We start from the raw sequence: 23674 nt of genomic DNA on the forward strand, positions 1-23674 counted from the left end.
CCCACTGGCAGCACAACTCAAATCACATGACTAGCTGTCTGACACTGCTGTGAAGTTCTGCACACCTCCATTTATCATGCATCTCTTTTGAATCAGATAGTGTGGTTTTAGTTTGCTTGCATCCCTTAGGCTCTAAGGGGCAGCCAGCAGTGGTACTAAAGGTTGGCTCAGTGCTGCAGCCAGAGGAACCACCTGCATGTGTGGGAACACAGGAGCAGGGCTTTGTAGCTCCTCTTGTGGAATGAGGTGAGGTGTATGGATAAGCAATGTCATGAGATCTGGGCACAATGGCACTGCAGCACTTGTCAAGGCCAAGCTCATTCTGCTCATTTTTATGATAGTTATTGGGTGGAATTTTCCCAAAAAAATGACTAAGTGTCACAACGGCAAGAATAGTGAAGCGGCCTGCATCCGTCTCTCAGGCGAGCTCCACACTATAATCCTCCCACACTCAGTCACTTTTTTGGAGAGTTGGGAGTTCCAGTTCTCGTCAGTAGAAAGGGACTGGGATGATTGCAGATCATGAGTGGTCCACAGAGCACAGGTTGGGGACCACTGCTCCAGCTGAAACCTATCCAATACTTTATAAACCTACTTGTTTTTGTGCTTTACTCCTATGTTAATAAAGACGAGGAACTCTTCTTTTTAACTTCTCACTTATGGTATCACCTTCAAAGATCTGTGTACCAATCTCTCTGTTCTTGCAACCCCTTTAAAATTGTATCATTTGTTGCCTCTCTTACTTTTTCCTCTCGGAATATAGACTTTGTTGTGTTAAATTTCGGGCGTGTGCCCGCAGGGTTCAGTGTTGGGGCCACAGCTGTTCTCTTTATATATTAACGATCTAGATGACGGGACTGGGAGCATTCTGGCCAAGTTTGCCGATGATACAAAGATAGGTGGAGGGGCAGGTAGTATTGAGGAGGTGGGGAGGCTGCAGAAAGATTTAGACAGTTTAGGAGAGTGGTCCAAGAAGTGGCTGATGAAATTCAACGTGGGCAAGTGCGAGGTCGTACACTTTGGAAAAAAGAATAGAGGCATGGACTATTTTCTAAACGGTGACAAAATTCATAATGCTAAAGTGCAAAGGGACTTGGGAGTCCTAGTCCAGGATTCTCTAAAGGTAAACTTGCAGGTTGAGTCCGTAATTAAGAAAGCAAATGTAATGTTGTCATTTATCTCAAGAGGCTTGGAATACAAAAGCAGGGATGTACTTCTGAGGCTTTATAAAGCACTGGTTAGGCCCCATTTGGAGTACTGTGAGCAATTTTGGGCCCCACACCTCAGGAAGGACATACTGGCACTGGAGCGGGTCCAGCGGAGATTCACACGGATGATCCCAGGAATGGTAGGCCTGACATACGATGAACGTCTGAGGATCGTGGGATTATATTCATTGGAGTTTAGGAGGTTGAGGGGAGATCTGATAGAAACTTACAAGATAATGAACGGCTTAGATAGGATGGACGTAGGGAAGTTGTTTCCATTAACAGGGGAGACTAGGACGCGGGGGCACAGCCTTAGAATAAAAGGGAGTCACTTTAGAACAGAGATGAGGAGAAATTTCTTCAGCCAGAGAGTGGTGGGTCTGTGGAATTCATTGCCACAGAGGGCTGTGGAGGCCGAGACGTTGAGCGTCTTCAAGACAGAAATTGATAAATTCTTGATTTCTCGAGGAATTAAGGGCTATGGGGAGAGAGCGGGTAAATGGAGTTGAAATCAACCATGATTGAATGGTGGAGTGGACTCGATGGGCCGAATGGCCTTACTTCCGCTCCTATGTCTTATGGTCTTATGATCCTCTCTGTGCCTGCCCCGCCGCAAGTGAGAACGGAGAATTTGGCATTCACTTTCAGCGGCATCGGAGAATTCCAGTCGCCAATGAGGATGGAGATTTTCGGCCTTCATCTGTGTCTTCCGACTTCACCAGTCCATCGTTGTCCACTTGAAGCTCTGCTGTGATCTTCCTCATTTGTTTACAACATTTCTGAGCTTTTATGTCATCTGTAAATGTTGATATTTTGCCCTGTATTGAAGTCCAGGCCTAGTTTAGAGGCATTTAAGGGGTGACCATGGCATAGTGGGAATGTTACTAGACTAGAAATCCAGAGGCCCTGAGTAAAGCTCTGGGAGAATGAGTTCAAATCCCACCACAGCAGCTGGTGGCATTAGTAAATCTGGAATTATAAACCATAACAACTGTCATCGATTGTTGTAAAAACCCATCTGGTTCACTAATGCTCTCTGAAATGGCCTGACAAGTTCAAGGGATGGGCAACAAACTGCTGGTCTTGTCACTTGTCAGTGATGCCCACATCCCATGAAAGAATAAATGAAAATTAAAAAAGGTCATTGTTGATTTTGTTTTTTGCTCGTTCATGGATGTGGGCATCACATGCTGGGCCAGCATTTATTGCCCATCTCATGAGGGCATTTAAGAGTCAACCACATTGCTGTGAGTCTGGAGTTACATACAAGCCAGGCCCAGATAGTAGATTTCCTTCCCTAAAGGACATTTGCGAACAAGATGAGTTTTTACGACAACCGACAATTGTTTCATGGTCATCTTTTAATTCCAGATTTTTATTGAATTAAAATTCCACCATCTGCCATGGTGGGATTCGAAGCCAGGTTCCCAGAGCATTACCCTGGGTTTCTGGAATACTAGTCCAGTGACAATACCACTACACCACTGCCTTCCCCAGAGTCTAACACACCACTGAGGGGAGTAATTCTTCTTCACCTCAGTCATAACTGGTCGATCTCTTATCCTGAGACTGCTCTATGCTTTACATTCCCTGACCAGTTGAAACAACCTCTCAGGCAGTACTGATATGATTAAATATTAAACTGAAGCTTTACCTGCCTGTTCAGGTGACTGGACGTGTAGAGAGCTCCCTCTCCAGTGTCTGGGACAACAACCATCACTCACCAACACCACTAATTAATCCATCAGTCATTTCACTTTGTGTGTGTGGGACCTTGATGTGAGGAATCAGCTGCTCTATTTTCCTTCATGGTTTTATTGAAAAAAATAAATGTCACTGATTGTGAAGCACGATATGATGCCCTGAGTTTGTGAAAGGCAGGATATAAATGCATGTTCTTTTTCAGTGCATATGTGAAGAATTTCTTTTATTCATTCATGGGACATGGGTGTCACTGGCTGGACATTTATTGCCTATTGCTAATTGCCCTTGCACTGAGTGTTTCACTAGGTCATTTCAGAGGGCAGTTTTGACCACATTGCTGTGGCTCTGGAGTCACATGTAGGCCAGACCAGGTAAGGACCGCAGATTTACTTAACTAAAGGACATTAGTAAACCACATGGGTTTTCACAAATGTAATGACTTCAACGGGGCCTGAGGTTGGCCTCTTGGAATATGAACTCCCTGATTGATTGAGCTCATTATTACCAGCCCAATCAGGGAGTGTTTTCTGTATATATAACTGGGTGTGTAAGGTCTCCTGGCACTCTGGATGCTGATACAGAACCTGTAGCACTTTATGAACTATAATAGAGTTTGTAAATAAAAGGGAATCTGGTGAGGGGATAGCAGCCTTTGCAGACTTATTTCAACGACAATTGATTCAAGGTCATCATCAGATTTTAATTCCATATTTTTATTGAATTAGTAAGATTTAAACCCAGTCCCCAGAGAATTACCCTGGGTCTTTGGATTACTAGTCCAGTGACAATACCAATGTGCCACTGCCTCCTCCCATTGACATGGTGAAGGCATTCAGGGTCGAATGTCTCATGACATTGGACCTACTTATTCCCTTCAGCAGGGACGGAAATAAAACATGATTTTAATACTGAACTGAAGATATGCTAATGAAAGAGGATAAATTCAAGGTTGCTAAAGGAAGAAGCAGGTATAAAAGGAGACATTGGCCATAATTCACCGGTCTTGCACGCCAGCGAGAATGAAGAATTTGGCATTCAGTCAAATCTCCATTCACGGCAGTGGGACTGGAGAATCCCAGCTGCAGGCGAGGTTGGAGAATTCCGGCCATTATGTCCTTTGCAAGTTCGTACAATGTTAAAATGCATGTGTACACTTATTGTACTCCAGCTGTTAACCATGCTCTGGTTGTAAACAGCTTTGTACACTGAAGGAAGAAATAATTATTTTGAACCTCACTGCATCAACTAAGTTTGTTACCTACCCGAGCTTTTAGCAAGAAATTTGATGTAACATCAAACGCTGGGTAGTGCTACTACTCCAAGGAGCTAACATTTTCCTTTTTAAACTCCAGCTGGGAACAGCAATTTGACCTTTAGAAAGGTCTCAAGCAACAACTGTTACCTAATTCCATGAATCACACAAAAAGGCAAGATATTCAAAAACATGTAGAGAATATTTCCCCAGAGATTTGCTTAGACAGGCACACACCTTCCTGAATTAACAACAGCAATAAGTTTCAACACGATCCTTTGTGGCAGTCTCCTTCAAAAGCCCCTCCAGGAACCATGTCCTGAGAATGTAATTATGCATCATCTTCCTCACATTACGAGTTTCTGTGGCTCCAGTATAACCCTGTGCTCCTTGTAATATTACAGTAGTGCCTGATGTAGACTGTCTCTTGGTGAAACCCCTAGTGCTACAATTACATGGTGTTGAGTTCTGTTTGGAAATTAAGTTCCTTTTCTGTTGCTTTAACCGAGCAATTAAGCTGTTTTTCCACAAAATAATTTATAGAGTCTTACAGCACAGAAGGAAGTTTTCCAGCCCATGGTATCTGGGTTAGCTCTTTGGACGAACTTTATAATTAGTCTCATTCCTCCACTCTTTCCTGATAATCCTGTCAGTTGCTTCCCAATAACAATCCCCATGGGGTTAAACAAGCTACGCTTCATTGTATTACTGAGTGAGTGCTGGATTGCCAGAACTGCATGGAGCAGTATTGCAAAATAACTTTTTTAAACATTCTTTCATATCAACATATGAAATAGGAGCAGAAATAGGTCATTCAGCCCCTCGAGCCTGCTCCGTCATTTGATAAGGTCATGGCTGATCTGATTGTGGGCTCCACTCTCCTGCCTACCCCCACACCCTTTGATTTCCTTGTCAATCGAGAATCTATGTAGCTCAGTCTTAAAAAGTTTCTCTCTCTGAGGAAGAGAATTTCAAGGACCATCGACCCTCTGAGAGAAAATGATTCTCCTCTCCTCAGTTATAAATGGAGACCACTTACTTTCAAACTGTGTCCCTGAGTTGTCCCTCTCACAAGGGGAAATACCCTCTCAGCATCCACCCTGTCAAGTCCCTTTGGGATTTTTTATGTTTCAATAAGATCACCTTTCAATCTTCTAAACTCCAATGGATATAGGCCCAATCTGTCCAACCTTCCTCAGTTCCTTCATCCCAGGAATCTGTTAAGTGAACTCTCTTTGCACTGCTTCCAATGTAATTATATCCTTTCTTAAATGAGGAGACCAAAACTGTGCACAGTCCTCCCAGTGCGGACTCACCAGAAAAATTTCCCTACTTTTGTTTCTTTGCAATAAACACAACAATCCATTTGCCTTCCTGATCACTTAGTCATCATAATAATACATAACCTTTTGTGATTCACATACCAGGACACCCAGATCCTTCTGTATTGCTGTGTTCTGCAATCTCTCTCATAGAATCCCTACAGTGCAGAAGATGCCATTTAGCCCATCGAGTCTGCACCGATTCTCTGACAGAGTATCTTACCCAGGCCCTTCCCCCTGCCCTATCCCTGTAATTCCACACATTTACCATGGCTAATGCCATCCAAGCCATACACCTTGGGACACCAAGGGGTCAGGCGTGCGTCTGACCAGAACACGTGTAAAATTGCACAAGATGAAAGTGGGCATGCGTGTTAGCGCACACACATGTAATTTTGAGATCTGCGGGTGCATGCAGGAGTCAGATTTGCGCCCACTGACAGTTAAAAAGCCAATTACATACATTAAAAAGTCTATTAACATGGATTTTCAGTTGCGCGTAGGATTTTGCACTTGTCACATGGGCATAAGGGGCAGGCAAGCATTACGTTTATCAATTTGTCTTCTAAGGACAGGGTAAAAGGCCCCCAGAGCACAAGCATGCTGTGTCATTTGTGATTCGGCTGCTGTCACATTTCTGAGTTTTGCCAGATTTCCTTTCCATTCTGTGATAGCTTTCTAAACTGGTTCACCTACAAATCTGTGCCAAAATTCTAACAAAATGGATCAGTCTGTACAAACATTTGCTGTGTAGAGTTTTGGTCTCCTTACTTGAGAAAGGATATACTGGAGGGGGTGCAGAGGAGATTCACTAGGTTGATTCCGGAGTTGGGAGGGTTGGCTTATGACGACTGTTTGGAATTTAGAAGAATGAGGGGTGATCTTGTGGAGACATAAGATTATGAAGGAATACATAAGATAGAAGCAGGGAGGGTGTTTCCACTGGCGGGTGAGACTAGAACTAGATGGCATGGCCTCAAAATAAGGGGAACAGATTTAGGACTGAGTTGAGGAGGAACTTCTTCACCCAAAGGGTTGTGAATCTGTGAATTCCCTGCCCAGTGAAGCAGTTGAGACTACCTCATTGAATGTTTTAAGGCAAGGATAGATAAATTTTTGAACAGTAAAGAAATTAAGGATTATGGTGAGCGGGTAGGTAAGTGGAACTGAGTCCATGAAAAAAATCAGCCAAGATCTCATTGAATGGCGGAGCAGGCTCGAGGGGCCAGATGGCCTACTCCTGCTCCTCGTTCTTATGTTCTAATATTGACGTTTACAACAGATATTGGCTTTGAAATTCCATGGCCATTTGACATGTTGCCTCTGTAATTATATGAGGGGGTGGGGGGGGGGGTGTGGGGGTTGAGCTGTGTGCAGAGGCTCTCTGAACGTCAGACACCCCAATGACCCAGGCCTTCACTATTACCCAGCATACAGATACTGCAGCTTTGGCATCGGGGTGTCTTGAGCAGTAGGTGCAGAATATGACCAGGTCCCTGCATAATTAAAAATAGTTTTTAAAAAAGGATTCTCCCACAAAAGGAGACAATCACACTTCATTTACAGCCATCAGCACCCCTTCCCTTACTTCACACCCCCAACCCCCCATCACAGCCACTAGCCCTAGTTGCACCATCTCATGTGGGCAGTCCATAGCTGCTGCATAAGACCATAAGAGCATAAGACATAGGAGCGGAAGTAAGGCCATTCGGCCCATCGAGTCCACTCCACCATTCAATCATGGTTGATTTCAACTCCATTTACCCGCTCTCTCCCCATAGCCCTTAATAAAAGGTCGACCAGATGCACTGTTTTGGATGTCTATCACGTTGGAGCATTCAGCTCTCTGGAGTTCAGTAGGTTATGGGTTCAAGTCCCACTACAGAAAGTTGAGCACATGGGCTTACAATTCTGAGAGAGTGCTGCACTGTCTGTGGTGCCAGTGTTCAGGTGAGATGTTAATCTGAGACCATGTCTACCCTCTCAGATAGATGTAAAAGGTCCAACCTTGCTGTCTATGGGAGCTTGCTGTGTGGAAATTGGCTGGCCACATTAAAGTAGTGAGCACACTTTAAGAAGCAGTAAGGCACTCAGATGATCTGATGCCAAGAAAGCCACTGGAGAAATACTTAGTCATTATTTTTCTTTCTTCACTGATGTAAGTAGATGAAGGGAACCCCCTCCCCAACACTTCCTTCCCCTCCTCCCATCCACAGCTTCCTCACTGTTGCCACAAAGTTTAGTTGCATCAGTGGGGGCAGGGGTTGTAGATTTTCAAGGTGTCTTTCAGAACTACTATATACAAATATATTGAGACAGTGAAGCTTTTAGTCAGGATCAGTACATAGCCGAAAAGCTGCAGTACTAACGCCAAATTAATTTCCATGTTGTGGGACTTTTCTGTTTTTCCACTAGAAGTTTAATTTTCATTGAAGTTACACCCCCCTCCTCCTCACACACACAGCATCAATTTTATTAACAAGATTTTAAAATGGAGCAGATGTTAAAACCCGACAGATTGAATCTGGATCCTCAAACTGTAGGAACGTCAAACACGTTTGATCATTGGCTGAAATGCTTCGAAGACTACATTGACGCCTCCACTGTTGTCCGTTCGGATGCCGACAAACTACGAGTGCTCCACGGCCGGGTAAGCGACGTAGTATATTCTACGATTCGGGACACAGAAAATTACAAGGACGCCATCGAACTTTTAAAGGGCCAGTATAACAAACGGCCTAATGACGTCTACGCGAGACATCTCCTAGCTACGCGCAGACGGCAGCCAGGAGAATCGGTTGACCAATTCCAGCGCACGTTGCGACTGCTTGGCCGGAACTGCAACTGCAAGACTGTGACTGCCACCCAAAACACAGAGGACTTAATCAGGGATGCCTTTGTCACGGGCATCGGGACGACCTATATCCGACAACGGCTACTGGAACAGGGTGCGCTGGACTTAAAGAAAACTGTGGAACTGGCCGAATCCTTAGAGGTGACCTCCCAATATCTCGAGGCCTACTCACCTGACTATGTGGGTGCATCGTGGGCACCGCAGCTGTCGCGACCCCTGTACTCGGGAGGGCCACAGACCTACGCCGCGCCACGTCTCACCGGTGATCTGACCGCTGCAGCTGCCTCTGGAGGCCCGAAGTGCTACTTCTGTGGCTTGGGTAAGCACCCCTGACAACGCTGCCCGGCGAGGGAGTCGTTCTGCTCCGCGTGTGGGAAGAAGGGATGCTATGCCAAAGTCTGCCGTACGTCCATCTCCAAATCCACGAGCGCCACGTGTGACCCGCGGGGGCCGCCATCTTGGACGACCCCGGCCACCATCTTGGACGACCCCGGCCGCGTGCGATCCGCGGGGGCCGCCATCTTGGATGATGTCATAGGCCGCCGGCGACCCACGGGGCTGCCATCTTGGACGACTTCGGCCACGAGCAACCAGCAGGGGCCGCCATCTCCTACCTCAACAGCCCCCTATGACTATCTGCAAGATCCAACGGTGGTGTCAGTTACCCTGGACCAGTCCAAGCCTCACCGACTCGCCAAGTCCATGATGGACATAGAGGTAAACGGGCACAGGGAGCATTGTTTGTTTGACAGTGGGAGTATGGAGAGCTTCATTCACCCTGATACGGTGAGTCGATACGCCCTTTCCGTGCGGCCCATCAAGCAAACGATCTCCATGGCATCGCAGTCCCGCTCTGTAAATGTCCTCGGGTACTGCGTGGTGATCCTGAAGGTGCGGGGCACAGTATACAAGAACTTCAGGCTCCTCGTGCTGCCACATCTCTGCGCTGCTGTACTCCTGGGGCTAGATTTCATGACCCATCTGAAGAGGGTCACTATACTGTAGAATGGGCCTTTTCCCCCGCTCTCCGTCTGCAATCAGCAGCATCTAAATTGCCCACCGCGCACCACCTGCAGTCTCTCGACACTTAAAATCGCCCCTCCCTCCTTGTTTGCGAATCTCACTCCTGACTGCAAGTCCATCGCCACCAAGAGCAGGCGGTATAGTGCTGGAGACAGGGCCTTTATCAGGTCCGAAGTCCAGTGGCTCCTCAAGGAAGGGATCATCCAGGCCAGTATCAGCCCCTGGTGGGCACAAGTGGTAGTCGTTAAGACTGGGGAGAAACACAGAATGGTCATTAACTACAGTCAGACCATTAATCGATACACGCAGCTGGATGCGTACCCTCTTCCCCGCATATCTGACATGGTCAGATTGCACAATATCGGGTATTCTCCACCATTGACTTGAAGTTGGCGTACCACCAGCTCCCTATCCGCCCGGAGGACCGCCAATATACGGCGTTCGAGGCGGATGGTTGCCTTTACCACTTCCTTAGAGTCTCTTTTGGCGTCACCAACGGGGTCTCGGTTTTCCAGCGTGAAATGGACCGAATGGTAGACCAGAATGGGCTGCGGGCCACCTTCCCGTACCTGGATAACGTCACCATCTGTGGCCATGACCAGCAGGACCACGATGCCAACCTCCACAGATTCCTGCACACGGCTAGTCTCCTTAACCTGACCTACAATAAGGAGAAGTGCGTATTCCGTACACACTGCCTCGCCATCCTCGGGTACGTAGTGGAGAATGGAGTCATTGGCCCCGATCCCGACCGTATGCGTCCCCTCCTGGAACTTCCCCTCCCCACTAGCCTCAAAGCACTGAGAAGATGCCTGGGTTTCTTCTCGTACTATGCACAGTGGGTCCCCAACTATGCGGATAAAGCCCGTCCGCTCATAAAATCCACCTCTTTTCCCCTGACGGCAGAGGCCTGTCTGGCCTTCGACCGCATCAAAGCTGACATCGCGAAGGCCACGATGCACGCTATAGACGAATCCATCCCGTTCCAAGTGGAGAGCGATGCGTCTGACTTCGCCCTAGCCGCCACCCTTAACCAGGCGGGCAGACCCGTGGCCTTCTTTTCACGAACCATCCAAGGCCCCGAAATTCGACACTCCTCTGTCGAAAAGGAGGCCCAAGCCATAGTGGAAGCTGTTCAGCACTGGCGCCACTATTTAGCTGGTAAACGGTTCATCCTACTCACGGACCAACGATCCGTTGCCTTCATGTTCAACAATACGCAGCTGGGCAAGATCAAGAATGATAAGATATTGCGGTGGAGAATCGAACTCTCCACCTACAATTATGACATCTTGTATCAGCCCGGGAAGCTCAATGAGCCACCTGACGCCCTGTCCCGTGGAACATGTGCCAGTGCGCAGGTTGACCGGTTACAGGCTCTGCCACCCGGGGGTCACCAGGTTTTTTCACTTCATTAGAGCTCGTAACCTGCCCTACTCCGTTGAGGATGTCAGGTCTAACTCGAAATTGCCAGGTCTGCGCGGAATGCAAGCCTCACTTCTACCGACCAGACAGGGCACACCTCATAAAAGCCACCCGCCCCTTTGAATGCCTAAGCATTGACTTCAACGGCCCTCTCCCCTCATCTGATCGCAACATTTATTTCCTCAATGTCATTGACGAATATTCACGTTTCCCCTTCGCTATTCCCTGCCCAGATATGTCCTCGGCCACGGTCATCAGGGCCCTGCGCAGCCTCTTCACTCTGTTCGGTTTCCCCAGCTATATCCATAGCGACCAGGGATCCTCCTTCATGAGTGATGAACTGCGATGGTTCCTGCTCTCCAAAGGTATAGCCTCGAGTAGGACTACTAGCTACAACCCCTGGAGAAACGGACAGGTTGAGAGAGAGCGAACGCAACAGTCTGGAAGGCCGTTTTACTAGCGCTACGGTCTAAAGGCCTTCCAGTCACCCGCTGGCAAGAGGTCCTACCAGAGGCACTACACTCCATTAGGTCTCTCCTGTGCACAGCAACCAATGCCACCCCCCACGAACGGATGTTCGTGTTCCCCAGGAAGTCTTCCTCGGGGACTTCACTACCGTCGTGGCTGGCATACCCAGGCCCTGTCCTGCTTTGGAAGCATGTCAGGACCCATAAGTCTGACCCCCCGGTCGAAAGGGTTCTACTCCTCCACGCCAACCCCCAGTACGTCTATGTGGCGTACTCCGATGGGCGGGAGGACACGGTATTTATCCGAGACCTAGCACCCACAGGTGACTCAGGGACCACTATGGCCCCCCAACCCCTCCCCTCCAATCCCAACTTTGTGCCTACCACATCAGAACCACTATGCACTCCTCTCACCCCCGTATACAGCTCGCCTGAGCCCCAGGAGTCGCCACCACGCACTCGACGATCGGAAGAGACAGCTGATGACAACAACGTCCTGGCGCTTGAAACAACACCACGACCTGAACCTACATCAGAACCGGCACTGCGGCGGTCGCAGCGGCAGAGCAAGTCTCCAGATAGACTGAACCTGTAAATATTGTTCATTCTGCCTCACCCCCGGCGGACTCTTTTTTTAAACAGGGGGTGAATGTGGTAAACCACTGTTAGCTGTTATCTGTTATTATCTGTATATGTGGCACATCCCTGCCGGCTCCGCCCAAGACTCCTCCCCCTGGTCCAGGTATAAAGGCGATGGCTCCTCCCCCTAGCCTTTAGTACGGACCAGATCTCCGACAGGGATGGCTCCAAGTTCTTGTTAATAAAAGCCTATTTGTTCTTGCATACAAACTAGTCTTTTCTTGATTGATGGTGCATCATCCAGGTCTGAAGCGTTCAAGTCAGGCGACCCTGACCTATACAAAAAAGCCAGATAAGACCTACAGCGATCCATCAAAGATGCCAAAAGACAGTTCTGGACCAAGTTAGCGTCCCAGGCTAGCCACACAGACTCCCACTGACTACAGCAAGGTCTGCAAGACATAACAGGCTGCAAGATGTAGGCATGTAGAATCACCTGCACCAGTGCACCCCTCCCCAATGAGCTCAACACATTCTATGCCCATTTTGAGCAAGGGTTCAGAGAGAGCACACCCTCCACCCTGGAAGCCTCAGCCGAACCCCTATCTGGGGTCACCATCGCGGACGAAGATCAACCTTCTCGAAAGTCAACCCATGGAAAGCGACTGGCCCAGATGGGTACCCGGATACGCACTCAGATCCTGCATGGACCAGCTGGCGGGGGTATTCGCAGACATATTCAACCTCTCTTTACAGCAATCTGAGGTCCCTATCTGCTTCAAGAAGACGACCATTATCCCGATACCAAAGAAAAGCCAGGCAGTGTGTCTTAATGACTATCGTCCAGTGGCTCTGACATCCATCATTATGAAATGCTTCGAAAGGTTAGTCATGGCTCGAATCAATTCAGGCCTCCTGATTGCCTGAATCCACTACAGTTCACCTATCACCGCAACAGGTCCACAGCAAACCCCCTCTCCCTGGCCCTACACTCAACCCCGGAACATCTGGATAACAAAGACATCTATGTCAGATTCCTATTTATTGACTACGGCTCAGCCTTCAATGCCATTATTCTAACAAAACTCATCTCCAAACTCCATGGCCTGGGGCTCGGCTCCTCCCTCTGACTGGATCCCAGACTTCATAACCCACAGATCGCAATCAGTAAGGATAGGCAACAACACCGATGCCCCACAAGGCTGTGTCCTCATCCCCTTTCTATACTCCTCATACACCTATGACTGAGTGGCCAGATTCCCCTCCAACTCGATTTTCAGGTTTGTTGATGACATCACTGCAATGGGTTGGATCTCAAACAATGATGAGAGGAAGTATAGGAAAGAGACAGAGAATCTGGTGAACTGGTGCAACAACAATAATTTCTCCCTCAATACAACAAAATGAAGGAGATAGTCATCAACTTCAGGAAGCGTAGTGGAGGGCATGCCCCTATCTACATCAATGGGGATGAAGTGGAAATGGTCGAAAGCTTCAAGTTTTTAGGTGTCCAGATCACCAACAACCTGTCCTGGTCCCCCCATGCTGACACTATAATTAAGAAAGCCCACCAACGCCTCTACTTTCCCACTAGGCTAAGGAAATTTGGCAGGTCCGCTACGACTCTCACCAACCTTTACAGATGCACCATAGAAAACATCCTTTCTGGTTGTATCACAGCTTGGTATGGCTTCTGTTCTGTACAAGACCGCAAGAAACTACAAAAGGTCATGAACAGATAAAATGACAGATGATTAGTGGGAAGTGTTCACAAAAGGATTTAGACTGATATAGAACCAGGTTATACAATTAAGGACAAGAGTTGTAATTGACAAAAGAATTTTTACTGACGTGCAAATCCTCTTCTCCTGCTCCACAATGTAACTCAAATGTATAATTGGAAACATTAAGAAGCTTTGAATAATTTTTCAAAGGATTTGTTTGCTTCAAAAATGATACTAGTGAACTGAGATGGGAGTGTAATAGTGAGCTAAGCAATGATGTAGATAAACCTTTCAACCAGAGAGAAGCAATAGAAAGTTTCTCATTTATCCTCTCCAGTATCATTTAACCAGATCCATGCAACAAGATTTCTAGCCAACAACAGCTATCATAGCTCCCTAACCTGCCTTTGTCATTGCGGGTTACCCTATCCTCTCCAATCCACCCCATCCCCTGACCTGCCCTCTCCAACATACCCCCTCAACCTACTCTCTCCAACCCACCCTCTCCAGCACCTCTCCCTGGTCTACCCTGTCCAATGCACCAAGCGCCAAGACCTACCTTGTCTGATACCCCACCAACATTATCCCTCCAACACACCAACCTCCTAAATCTCTGACACCCCTGACTTACAACCGCCAACACACCAAACCCCTAACCCACCCTCTCCTACCTCCTGACCTACTCTCTCCAAACCACCCATTCCGACCTAACCTTACAGACACAGCCCAACCTACTCTCTCCACCACCCCTCCTCCATCTACCCTCTCCGACACCCCTCCCCCGACCTACCATCTCCATGAGCAGGCCACTTTTCACGAGGTTCTTTAGAAATGTATTTCTCCACTCTGTGTCCCGCTCCATATCTCCCGTCAGTTTCAATTTCTGGTCCTTTTCACAGGTATTATCCATACTTTTAGTTCTCGATTTCTCAGATTCCTTTGGCAGCCCCTCTTTCCAAACAAGGACAAAATCTGAATAAATGCATAAGAGCACAAAAGTGTTTTAATGCTTCCTTCTCTGGGTCAGATCTGGATCAATTGCTAAATTCTTACAACAGAAGCAGCAAAGTGAAATGGTAACGTGATTAGTTGGGACTGAAATGTGAATGTGGCAGAGCCAAGAGTTAAAGGATATCTCTCGGACTGCATTGAGTGAAATGATTTGGGATAATCTCGATCAATATAGAGCCAGTGCAGCTCCAGCACCTTAAACTGCCCAGAATTGACCACTGGCTGACAAACATATCAATCTCATTGACCTTACAAAGGGTGTGCTGGTTTGGAAAATGTGTTTTAACAACACCAGGTTAAAGTCCAACAGGTTTATTTGGTAGCAAATACCATTAGCTTTCGGAGCGCTGCTCCTTTGTCAGATGGAGTGGATATCTGCTCTCAAACAGGGCACAGACACACAAAAATCAAGTTACAGAATACTGATTAGAATGCGAATCCCTACAGCCAGCCAGATCTTAAAGATACAGACAATGTGGGTGGAGGGAGCATTAAGCACAGGTTAAAGAGATGTGTATTGTCTCCAGACAGGACAGCCTGCAAGTCCAGGAGGCAAGCTGTGGGGGTTACTGATTATGTGACATAAATCCAACATCCCGGTTTAGGCCGTCCTCATGTGTGCGGAACTTGGCTATCAGTTTCTGCTCAGCGACTCTGCGCTGTCGTGTGTCGTGAAGGCCGCTTTGGAGAACGCTTACCTGAAGATCAGAGGCTGAATGCCCGTGACTGCTGAAGTGCTCCCCCACAGGAAGAGAACAGTCATCACCAGGCAAGACTGTTCTCTTCCTGTGGGGGAGCACTTCAGCAGTCACGGGCATTCAGCCTCTGATCTTCAGGTAAGCGTTCTCCAAAGCGGCCTTCACGACACACGACAGCGCAGAGTCGCTGAGCAGAAACTGATAGCCAAGTTCCGCACACATGAGGACGGCCTAAACCGGGATGTTGGATTTATATCACATAATCAGTAACCCCCACAGCTTGCCTCCTGGACTTGCAGGCTGTCCTGTCTGGAGACAATACACATCTCTTTAACCTGTGCTTAATGCTCCCTCCACCCACATTGTCTGTATCTTTAAGATCTGGCTGGCTGTAGGGATTCGCATTCTAATCAGTATTCTGTAACTTGATTTTTGTGTCTCTGTGCCCTGTTTGAGAGCACATTTCCACTCCATCTGACAAAGGAGCAGCGCTCCGAAAGCTAATGGTATTTGCTACCAAATAAACCTGTTGGACTTTAACCTGGTGTTGTTAAAATTCTTACTGTGTTCACCCCAGTCCAACGCCGACATCTCCACATCATGGAAAATGTGTCACAGAAATGTTTACCTGAGACTGGAAATTAGGAAGCATACTCATGGCCAAAGGGAAGGAGTTATTCTCTGTATCTGGTGTGTGGTTCTTTATCTGGGTATGATGGATGGCATGATGTGGAGATGCCGGCGTTGGACTGGGGTAAACACAGTAAGAGTTTTAACAACACCAGGTTAAAGTCCAACAGGTTTATTTGGTATTAGCTAATGGCATTTGCTACAATAAACCTGTTGGACTTTAACCTGGTGTTGTTAAAACTCTTACTATGATGGATGGGGCAGTGTTGAACAAGACACACCTAACCCATGTTATAACAACATGGAATAATCCGTGGAATTTTCATTACATGCTTCAACACCGCCAATTTGAACCCTTCCCAGATTCAAAGCAGCAGAAAACCAATCTCCCCAAATAAATTTGCCAGTAAATGAACATGATAAATTCGGAGGTCTAAAACTCACCAACTCTGGTTTTCCCATCACTGAAAAAGTTTTTTTTTTCTTCATTCTTTGGATTTTCTTCTATTTCTTGGAATTTATTATTGGCCTAAGCAGAGGAAGGTGAAAAAGAGTTCAGCTTTAGGATCGGTAAGATGTTCCAATTTGGACAGGAGCATTGTCTTTCAACTTTAAACTGTGTGTCAACTGTGTGGCTCAGCTGCTATCTTGTGATCTTCGGACTCGATTGTTTCATTGCTCTTTCTGACCAGCTTCCTATATTTTGGACTCCATAAATTTCTGATCGGTCCAAACTCTGCTGCCTGTGTTCTAACTTGCACTAAATCCCATCCACCCATCAAGCCCTCTGCTTACTCACCCACATTGGCTCAAGGTCAAGCAATGCCTCGATTTTAAAATTTATATCCTTATTTTCAAATCCCTCCAATGGTCTCACCCCTCCTCATCTGTGTAATCTCCACCAGCTCCACAGTTCTCCGAGGTGTCTATGCTCCTGTAAGTTTTGGTCACTTGCACATTCCTGATTTTCACCACTCCACTATTCTACTGCCAAGGTCCTAAGTTGTGGAACTCCCTCTCTAAAACCCTCTGCCTCACGACCTCTCTTTCTTCATTTAAGGTGCTCTTTTTGACCAAACTTTTCACCCTTATGTGGCTCAGTGCCAAATTTAGTTTGATCCTGCACCAGTGAAGGACCTTGAGATCCTTCATTATCTTCAAGCCTGGGGAGAAAGTGAGTTAAGAGTGGGGGACGATGGGATAAGTAATGATTTCAGAAGAATTGGAGGACCACCAGAAAAATGTAAGGAGAAGCAAAGACTGTCCATAAAACTGAGTGAGGCTGAGAAAGAGAAAATGGAGGCAAGAGGGTCAAATCAACTACAACTTGCATACTTATAGCACCTTTAACATTGTGGCATGGTAAAACATCCAAAGGAACCTTATTGTATTGTGCAATGAAACATTAGGCCAATGAAACAGGTTTTAAACAACAACTTAAAGGAAGAAAACATGGTAGAGATGCAAGGAAGTTTAGGGAGGGATTCCAGAGGTCAGGGCTTAGAAACCCTACAGTGCAGAAAAAGGCCATCTGGCCCATGGAGTCTGCACCGACCACAATCCCACCCAGACCCTACCCCCATATCCCTACATATTTACCCACTAATCCCTCTAACCTACACATCTCAGGATACGAAGGGGCAATTTTAGCATGGCCAATCAACCTAACCCGCACATCTTTGGACTGTGGGAGGAAACCGGAGCACCCGGAGAAAACCCACGCAGACACGAGGAGAATGTGCAAACTCCACACAGGCAGTGACCCAAGCCGGGAATCGAACCCAGGTCCCTGGAGCTGTGAAGCAGCAGTGCTAACCACTGTGCTACCGTGCCGCCCCAGTGGCCTAGGCAGCTAAAGGCCTGGCCACTATTGAGTCATAGTCATAGTCATAGAATTTTACTGCACAGAATGAGGCCCTTCAGCCCATCATGTCTGCACCAGCCATCAAGCACTTATCTATTCTAATTCCATTTTCCAGCACTTGGTGCGTAGCCTTGTATGCTATGGTGTTTCAAATATTCACCTAAACACTTCTTAAACACTGAGGGTTCCCTACGACCTTTACCATCCTTTCAGGCAGCGTGTTCCAGATTCCTACCACCCAGAAGGAAAGAAAAATCAGTAAACTGACATTTCCTCTATCTGTGACTTTGGGACATTGTTCATGTAGCTTTAGAGATGCATGGCCCATATCTCTTTCCATTCTATATTACATCTTCCCTGAAGAGTATATGAATGTTAATTATTCACTCTGCAGCTGCACTTACCCAAATTAAACATGATTTGTCAGTCACAAGTCCACCCACATTTGCCCGATTCGCAGTCAAACATCAAGTACAGCCCTGACACAGGTCTTAGTATCATTTGCAAATCATGTCCCCAACTCTAGGTCATCAATAAAAGTAGTAAAACATACATTAAAAGTAAAAGCATCAGTAGGTCTCTGCAGGATGGGTCTCTGAAGAGATTCAAATCCATTTATGGCTGCTTTTTGCTTAGGTCCTTCCAGACAGTTGTCCATTCAAATCAAAACGTTATGACTGAAACCCGAGGTCCGATCTTACAGGACAGACCTTTTTGTACAGGAACTTTTTAAAACTCTAAGTGGACAATATCTACTGTGCTTCCCTCATTCACCATCTTGATAGCTTTGTCAAAAAATATCAAATTTGTAAAGCATAATCTCTTAAAAAAAGCAGCATTTTAAGCATCCCTAACAGATATCTCAATTAGCTTATTATTTTTATTTATTATTGTCGCAAGTAGGCTTACATTAACACTGCAATGAAGTTACTGTGAAAATTCTCTAGTCGCCATACTCCGGCGCCTGATCGGGTACACTGAGGGAGAATTTAGCATGGCCAATCCACCTAACCAGCACGTCTTTCAGAGTGTGGGGAGGAATCTGGAGCACCCGAGGAAACCCACGCAGACACGGGGAGAATGTACAAACTCCACACAGTGACCTAAGCCGGAAATCAAACCTGGATCCCTGATGCTGTGAGGCAGCAATGGCTAACCACTGTGCCACCGTGCCGCCCCATTGATCATTGTAGGTGAGGCATTGACCTCAATACACCAGGATTAGCGAATGGGGGAAGAAAACCAACCAGATTTCCCATTCTTAATGATTAGCCACTGGCCCGTGGCGGAAAATGTAGATGTTGGAAGAGGATTGACCTCTATAGTGATGCCCTTGATGTTGGAATAGCTTGTCAGGAGTCACTGTCAAGTCTCACCCATAGAACCAGAGAAAAGTTACAGCACAGAAGGAGGCCATTCGGCCATGTCCATGCCAGCCCAAGGATACCCTGGTGCCCTTTCTAATCCCATCTTCTGCACCAGCCTATAGCACATAAGGTGAAGAAAATGAAAATCGAGGTTACTGGAAGCAGGAGAGTGCATGGTGCACAGTTTGTATAAGCCCACTTGCACACAGAGGACAAAAAAATATATAGAAAGAGCTCGGAGTTGGGTGTTGATTTGGGTTAATGATCACGATGAAATAGAAAATCTAGAACTTTGAATATTAGAAGTGGATCAACCTGGAGCAGTTAAAACTCACATTCTGCCATCCCACTTTGAAAAAAACTGCATACTTAGCTAAAAGGACTGACATCTTGAAGGCTTCCTGTGGAAAAATTGAAACATTAGGTAAAACACATCACCCACCTCCTGCTTTTCCTCATAGATTTTATCATCAGTATCGTCCTCCTCATTGTCCAAGCTGCCATAATACTCCCCCTTCGCATCTTTGGGCGCAATGAGGTTGATGGCATCATTCTCCTCATTGCCTTTTTTTTTCAACATGGTGTTTCAGGACTGCGTTATCTTTTAAAAGCTGATGCCCAGTAATGACCCTGCTCAGAAATAAACAAAATTCACTGAGCATTTGAAGAGAATTCTCCACAGACGTGGCGCAGGTCCTTTGTCTTCTCTGGAGTCTTTTTTTTAAAAAAGATTGTGAACAACATTATTGTGCGCTCACAAAACACGTTTGGAGAATTATCAGAGGATCAGAACACTGGGGCAGAGAATTTAGGAGAGGTTACTGCAATAGGTTGAGGGCAGCTTGATGTGGCTCAAAGTAACAAGGGATTTATTGCAAACAATAAGGTTGGTATTCTCCCATCCCGCCCACTACTGGAATTTTAGCAGGCGGGTTGCGGACAATGTGAAACCCCATTGACAGTTGGGTGGGAATTTCTGGCTTTTAAACCAATGCAGCCGGAGAATTCTATCCTAAGTATTTACAAATGGTTGGCCAGAATAAACTATGCAACTGTACAACTCTCCTCCCTGGCTCCAACTCAGGATCCTCCCTGACCCAGGATATGCGCCCTTGCTCCCGATTGGTTCAGCTTCCCACCTCATCAGGCTCATTCGCAGGGAACATGTCCTTAAAGGGGCCACACTACCACAGTTACCAAAACAAAACTGGGTGAAAAGTTGAAATGAGGAGGAACTATGGAAGAACGTTGACAAGAAATATCTGGGCTCTTTTGGGAAGATCAAAGAGTGTTCAGAAGGGATGTGATGGAGGTTTTCAAAATAATGAAAGATTGTGATCAGACACATCAGGAAAAAATATTTTTATTGTCCAGTGAGCAGTATATCATAGCCATAAATTTAAAATCATCAACAGGTGAGGAGATTTTTAAAAAATATATAGAGTTGGTAGAACGTGCTTCAGTCGTTATCACCCTCATCTCCAAGTCAGCAAGTTGTGGGTTCAACCACCACTCCAAGACCTGAGCACAGAGATCCAGGCTGACATTCCAATGCAGTACTGAAAGAGTGTGGCACTGTCAGAGGTGCCATCCTCCTGAAGAGATGTTAAACCAAGGCCCCCTTCAGATGGGTATAACCAATTCCATGCCATGATTTTGCAGAAAAGAGAAGTGATCCCTGGCCAATATTTATCCATGATGTGGAGATGCCGGCGTTGGACTGGGGTGAACACAGTAAGAGTTTTAACAACACCAGGTTAAAGTCCAACAGGTTTATTTGGCAGCAAATACCATCATTTGCTACCAAATAAACCTGTTGGACTTTAACCTGGTGTTGTTAAAACTCTTACAATATTTATCCCTCATTCAATCTCACAGGTTACCTGATCATTATAACATTTTTGAGTGTAGGAGCTTACTGTGCACAAATTGGCTGCTGCATCTCCTACGTTATGACAGGGACTCCCTGTGGATTATTAAAGGCACCAAATGAATGCAAAGGCAGTGGGAGGTATTCTCCGGCCTCCCCGCGGAGTCTTTCCCGTGGCCGGAGGCAACATGCTGTTAGCCAGCGGCGGGATCTTCCAGTCCCGCCACTATCAATGGGATTGCATGGGACATGACAGAAGTACAAAAATTAAAATTATGGTGAACAAGCCCTTTCACACTGAACAAGTTGCTGTGAGCATTGATTGACTTATTCCCCTGAGATTGATTCAGCCCCACAATTACCATGTCTTCCTTATTTTAATTCATTCTTTCAAGGAATATGGCTGTCACTCGAAAGGCCAACATTTATTGCCCATCCCTAAATATCCTTGAACTGGGAAGCTTTCCAGGCCATTTCAAGGAGAAGTTTAAGAGTCAACTGCATTGCTGTGGGTCTGGAGTCACATGTAGGCCAGACCAGCTAAGGAAAGCAGATTTCCTTCCCTAAAGGACATTAGAGAACGAGATGGGTTTTTACAACAATCAATGATGGTTGTTATGGTCCCCATTACTGAGATTCACTTAATAATCCGATTTATTAATTGGATTTAAATTCCACCAGCTGCCATGGGGGGGATTTGAACCTGTCTCCCCAGAGCATTACTAGTCGACCACCACCCTCTGACCGAAGACAGAGGGTGGTGGTCGATGGAAAATTTTCGGATTGGAGGCAGGTTGCTAGCGGTGTGCCGCAGGGATCAGTGCTTGGTCCTCTGCTCTTTGTGATTTTTATTAATGAATTAGAGGAGGGGGCTGAAGGGTGGATCAGTAAATTTGCTGATGACACCAAGATTGGTGGAGTAGTGGATGAGGTGGAGGGCTGTTGTAGGCTGCAAAGAGACATAGATGGGATGCAAAGCTGGGCTGAAAAATGGCAAATGGAGTTTAACCCTGATAAATGTGAGGTGATTCATTTTGGTAGGACAAATTTAAATGTGGATTACAGGGTCAAAGGTAGGGTTCTGAAGACTGTGGAGGAACAGAGAGATCTTGGGGTCCATATCCACAGATCTCTAAAGGTTGCCAGTCAAGTGGATAGAGCTGTGAAGAAGGCCTATAGTGTGTTAGCTTTTATTAACAGGGGGTTGGAGTTTAAGAGCCGTGGGGTTATGCTGCAACTGTACAGGACCTTGGTGAGACCACATTTGGAATATTGTGTGCAGTTCTGGTCACCTCACTATAAGAAGGATGTGGAAGCGCTGGAAAGAGTGCAGAGGAGATTTACCAGGATGCTGCCTGGTTTGGAGGGTAGGTCATATGAGGAAAGGTTGAGGGAGCTAGGGCTGTTCTCTCTGGAGCGGAGGAGGCTGAGGGGAGACTTAATAGAGGTTTATAAAATGATGAAGGGGATAGATAGAGTGAACGTTCAAAGACTATTTCCTCGGGTGGATGGAGCTATTACAAGGGGGCATAACTATAGGGTTCATGGTGGGAGATACAGGACGGATATCAGAGGTAGGTTCTTTACGCAGAGAGTGGTTGGGGTGTGGAATGGACTGCCTGCAGTGATAGTGGAGTCAGACACTTTAGAAACATTTAAGCGGTTATTGGATAGGCACATGGAGCACACCAGGATGATAGGGAGTGGGATAGCTTGATCTTGGTTTCAGATAAAGCTCGGCACAACATCGTGGGCCGAAGGGCCTGTTCTGTGCTGTACTGTTCTATGTTCTATCACTAGACCACCGTCTCCCTATGTATACTCATCTTGTTTTCACCAGTGAATTTCAGCAAACATGGAGAACTGTGAACCCTATATTAAACTGAAAAATGTCAGTAAGTATCGCTTTAATTGAGCAACTGACAGATGGTAATTGACAACATACCTCTCACAAAGGAGTTGTGCACACACAGCCTAATGTGAAGTCACAAGGTTGGTGCCAGCTTATCAATGTGCTGACATTTTTCTACATTTTAACATCCAGGCCCTTCCCCTCCTGATACGGAATTTCACTGCTATCGAGTGAAATTTGTACCTCATACTCTTGACGGACCGGACAAAGCTTTCGGAGTTTTATTCAAGATATAGCGAGGAAGTCTGCCTTCCAAAGGTGGTATACAGACTTGCTGAGTGATATATGGCATGAGCAATTATACATTTGCTTATCTTACAAATAATTCACATATACCTGATGCGCGATTGATTCACACGGGAGGCTAGAACGTACCCGGGAATAAAGGCTTTTATTCACTACAAATAGGAGCACACTACTCAACAATATTATCCCAGACTAAAGACTACTAGGAAGTAGCAGTGACCTTTATACTCCTGTAAGAAGGCGGAGTCCTGGGCGGAGCCGAACGGAGTGTACCACATAAACAGTAATAACAGGTGGAACACCCAACAACCCTAACCCCAACAGCAACGAGAGTAACATATATACAAGTACCCATAGTGGTAACCATCTATGGTTCACCACAATACCAATCACAAGTATACCTTTGTTCTGAAATCATTGATATCCAATTATAACTAATATTCTGATTACTTCATTTATGTCAGGTGTTTATAGTTAATCAGTTACAGCCTCTTTTTGCTTGTCTAATTATAATGAAT

General features: G+C 46.2%; 1 protein-coding gene across 2 annotated transcripts in view; it reads right to left on the reverse strand.

Moving 5' to 3' along the window:
* Window positions 1-23674, reverse strand: part of LOC144491410 (anoctamin-7-like) — a 138392-nt gene that overhangs the window by 88221 nt on the left and 26497 nt on the right. For both annotated transcript variants that reach the window (XM_078209198.1, XM_078209199.1), the window contains exons 2-4: window positions 19571-19758; window positions 16342-16426; window positions 14349-14530 (exon numbers count right to left, since the gene is read on the reverse strand). In XM_078209198.1, coding sequence (XP_078065324.1) covers window positions 14349-14530; window positions 16342-16426; window positions 19571-19708 — 405 coding nt within the window. In that variant the 5' untranslated portion in view covers window positions 19709-19758. The remainder of the gene's footprint in view (window positions 1-14348; window positions 14531-16341; window positions 16427-19570; window positions 19759-23674) is intronic.

This window comes from Mustelus asterias, chromosome 3, assembly GCF_964213995.1.
Source record: "Mustelus asterias chromosome 3, sMusAst1.hap1.1, whole genome shotgun sequence".
NCBI lineage: Eukaryota > Metazoa > Chordata > Chondrichthyes > Carcharhiniformes > Triakidae > Mustelus > Mustelus asterias.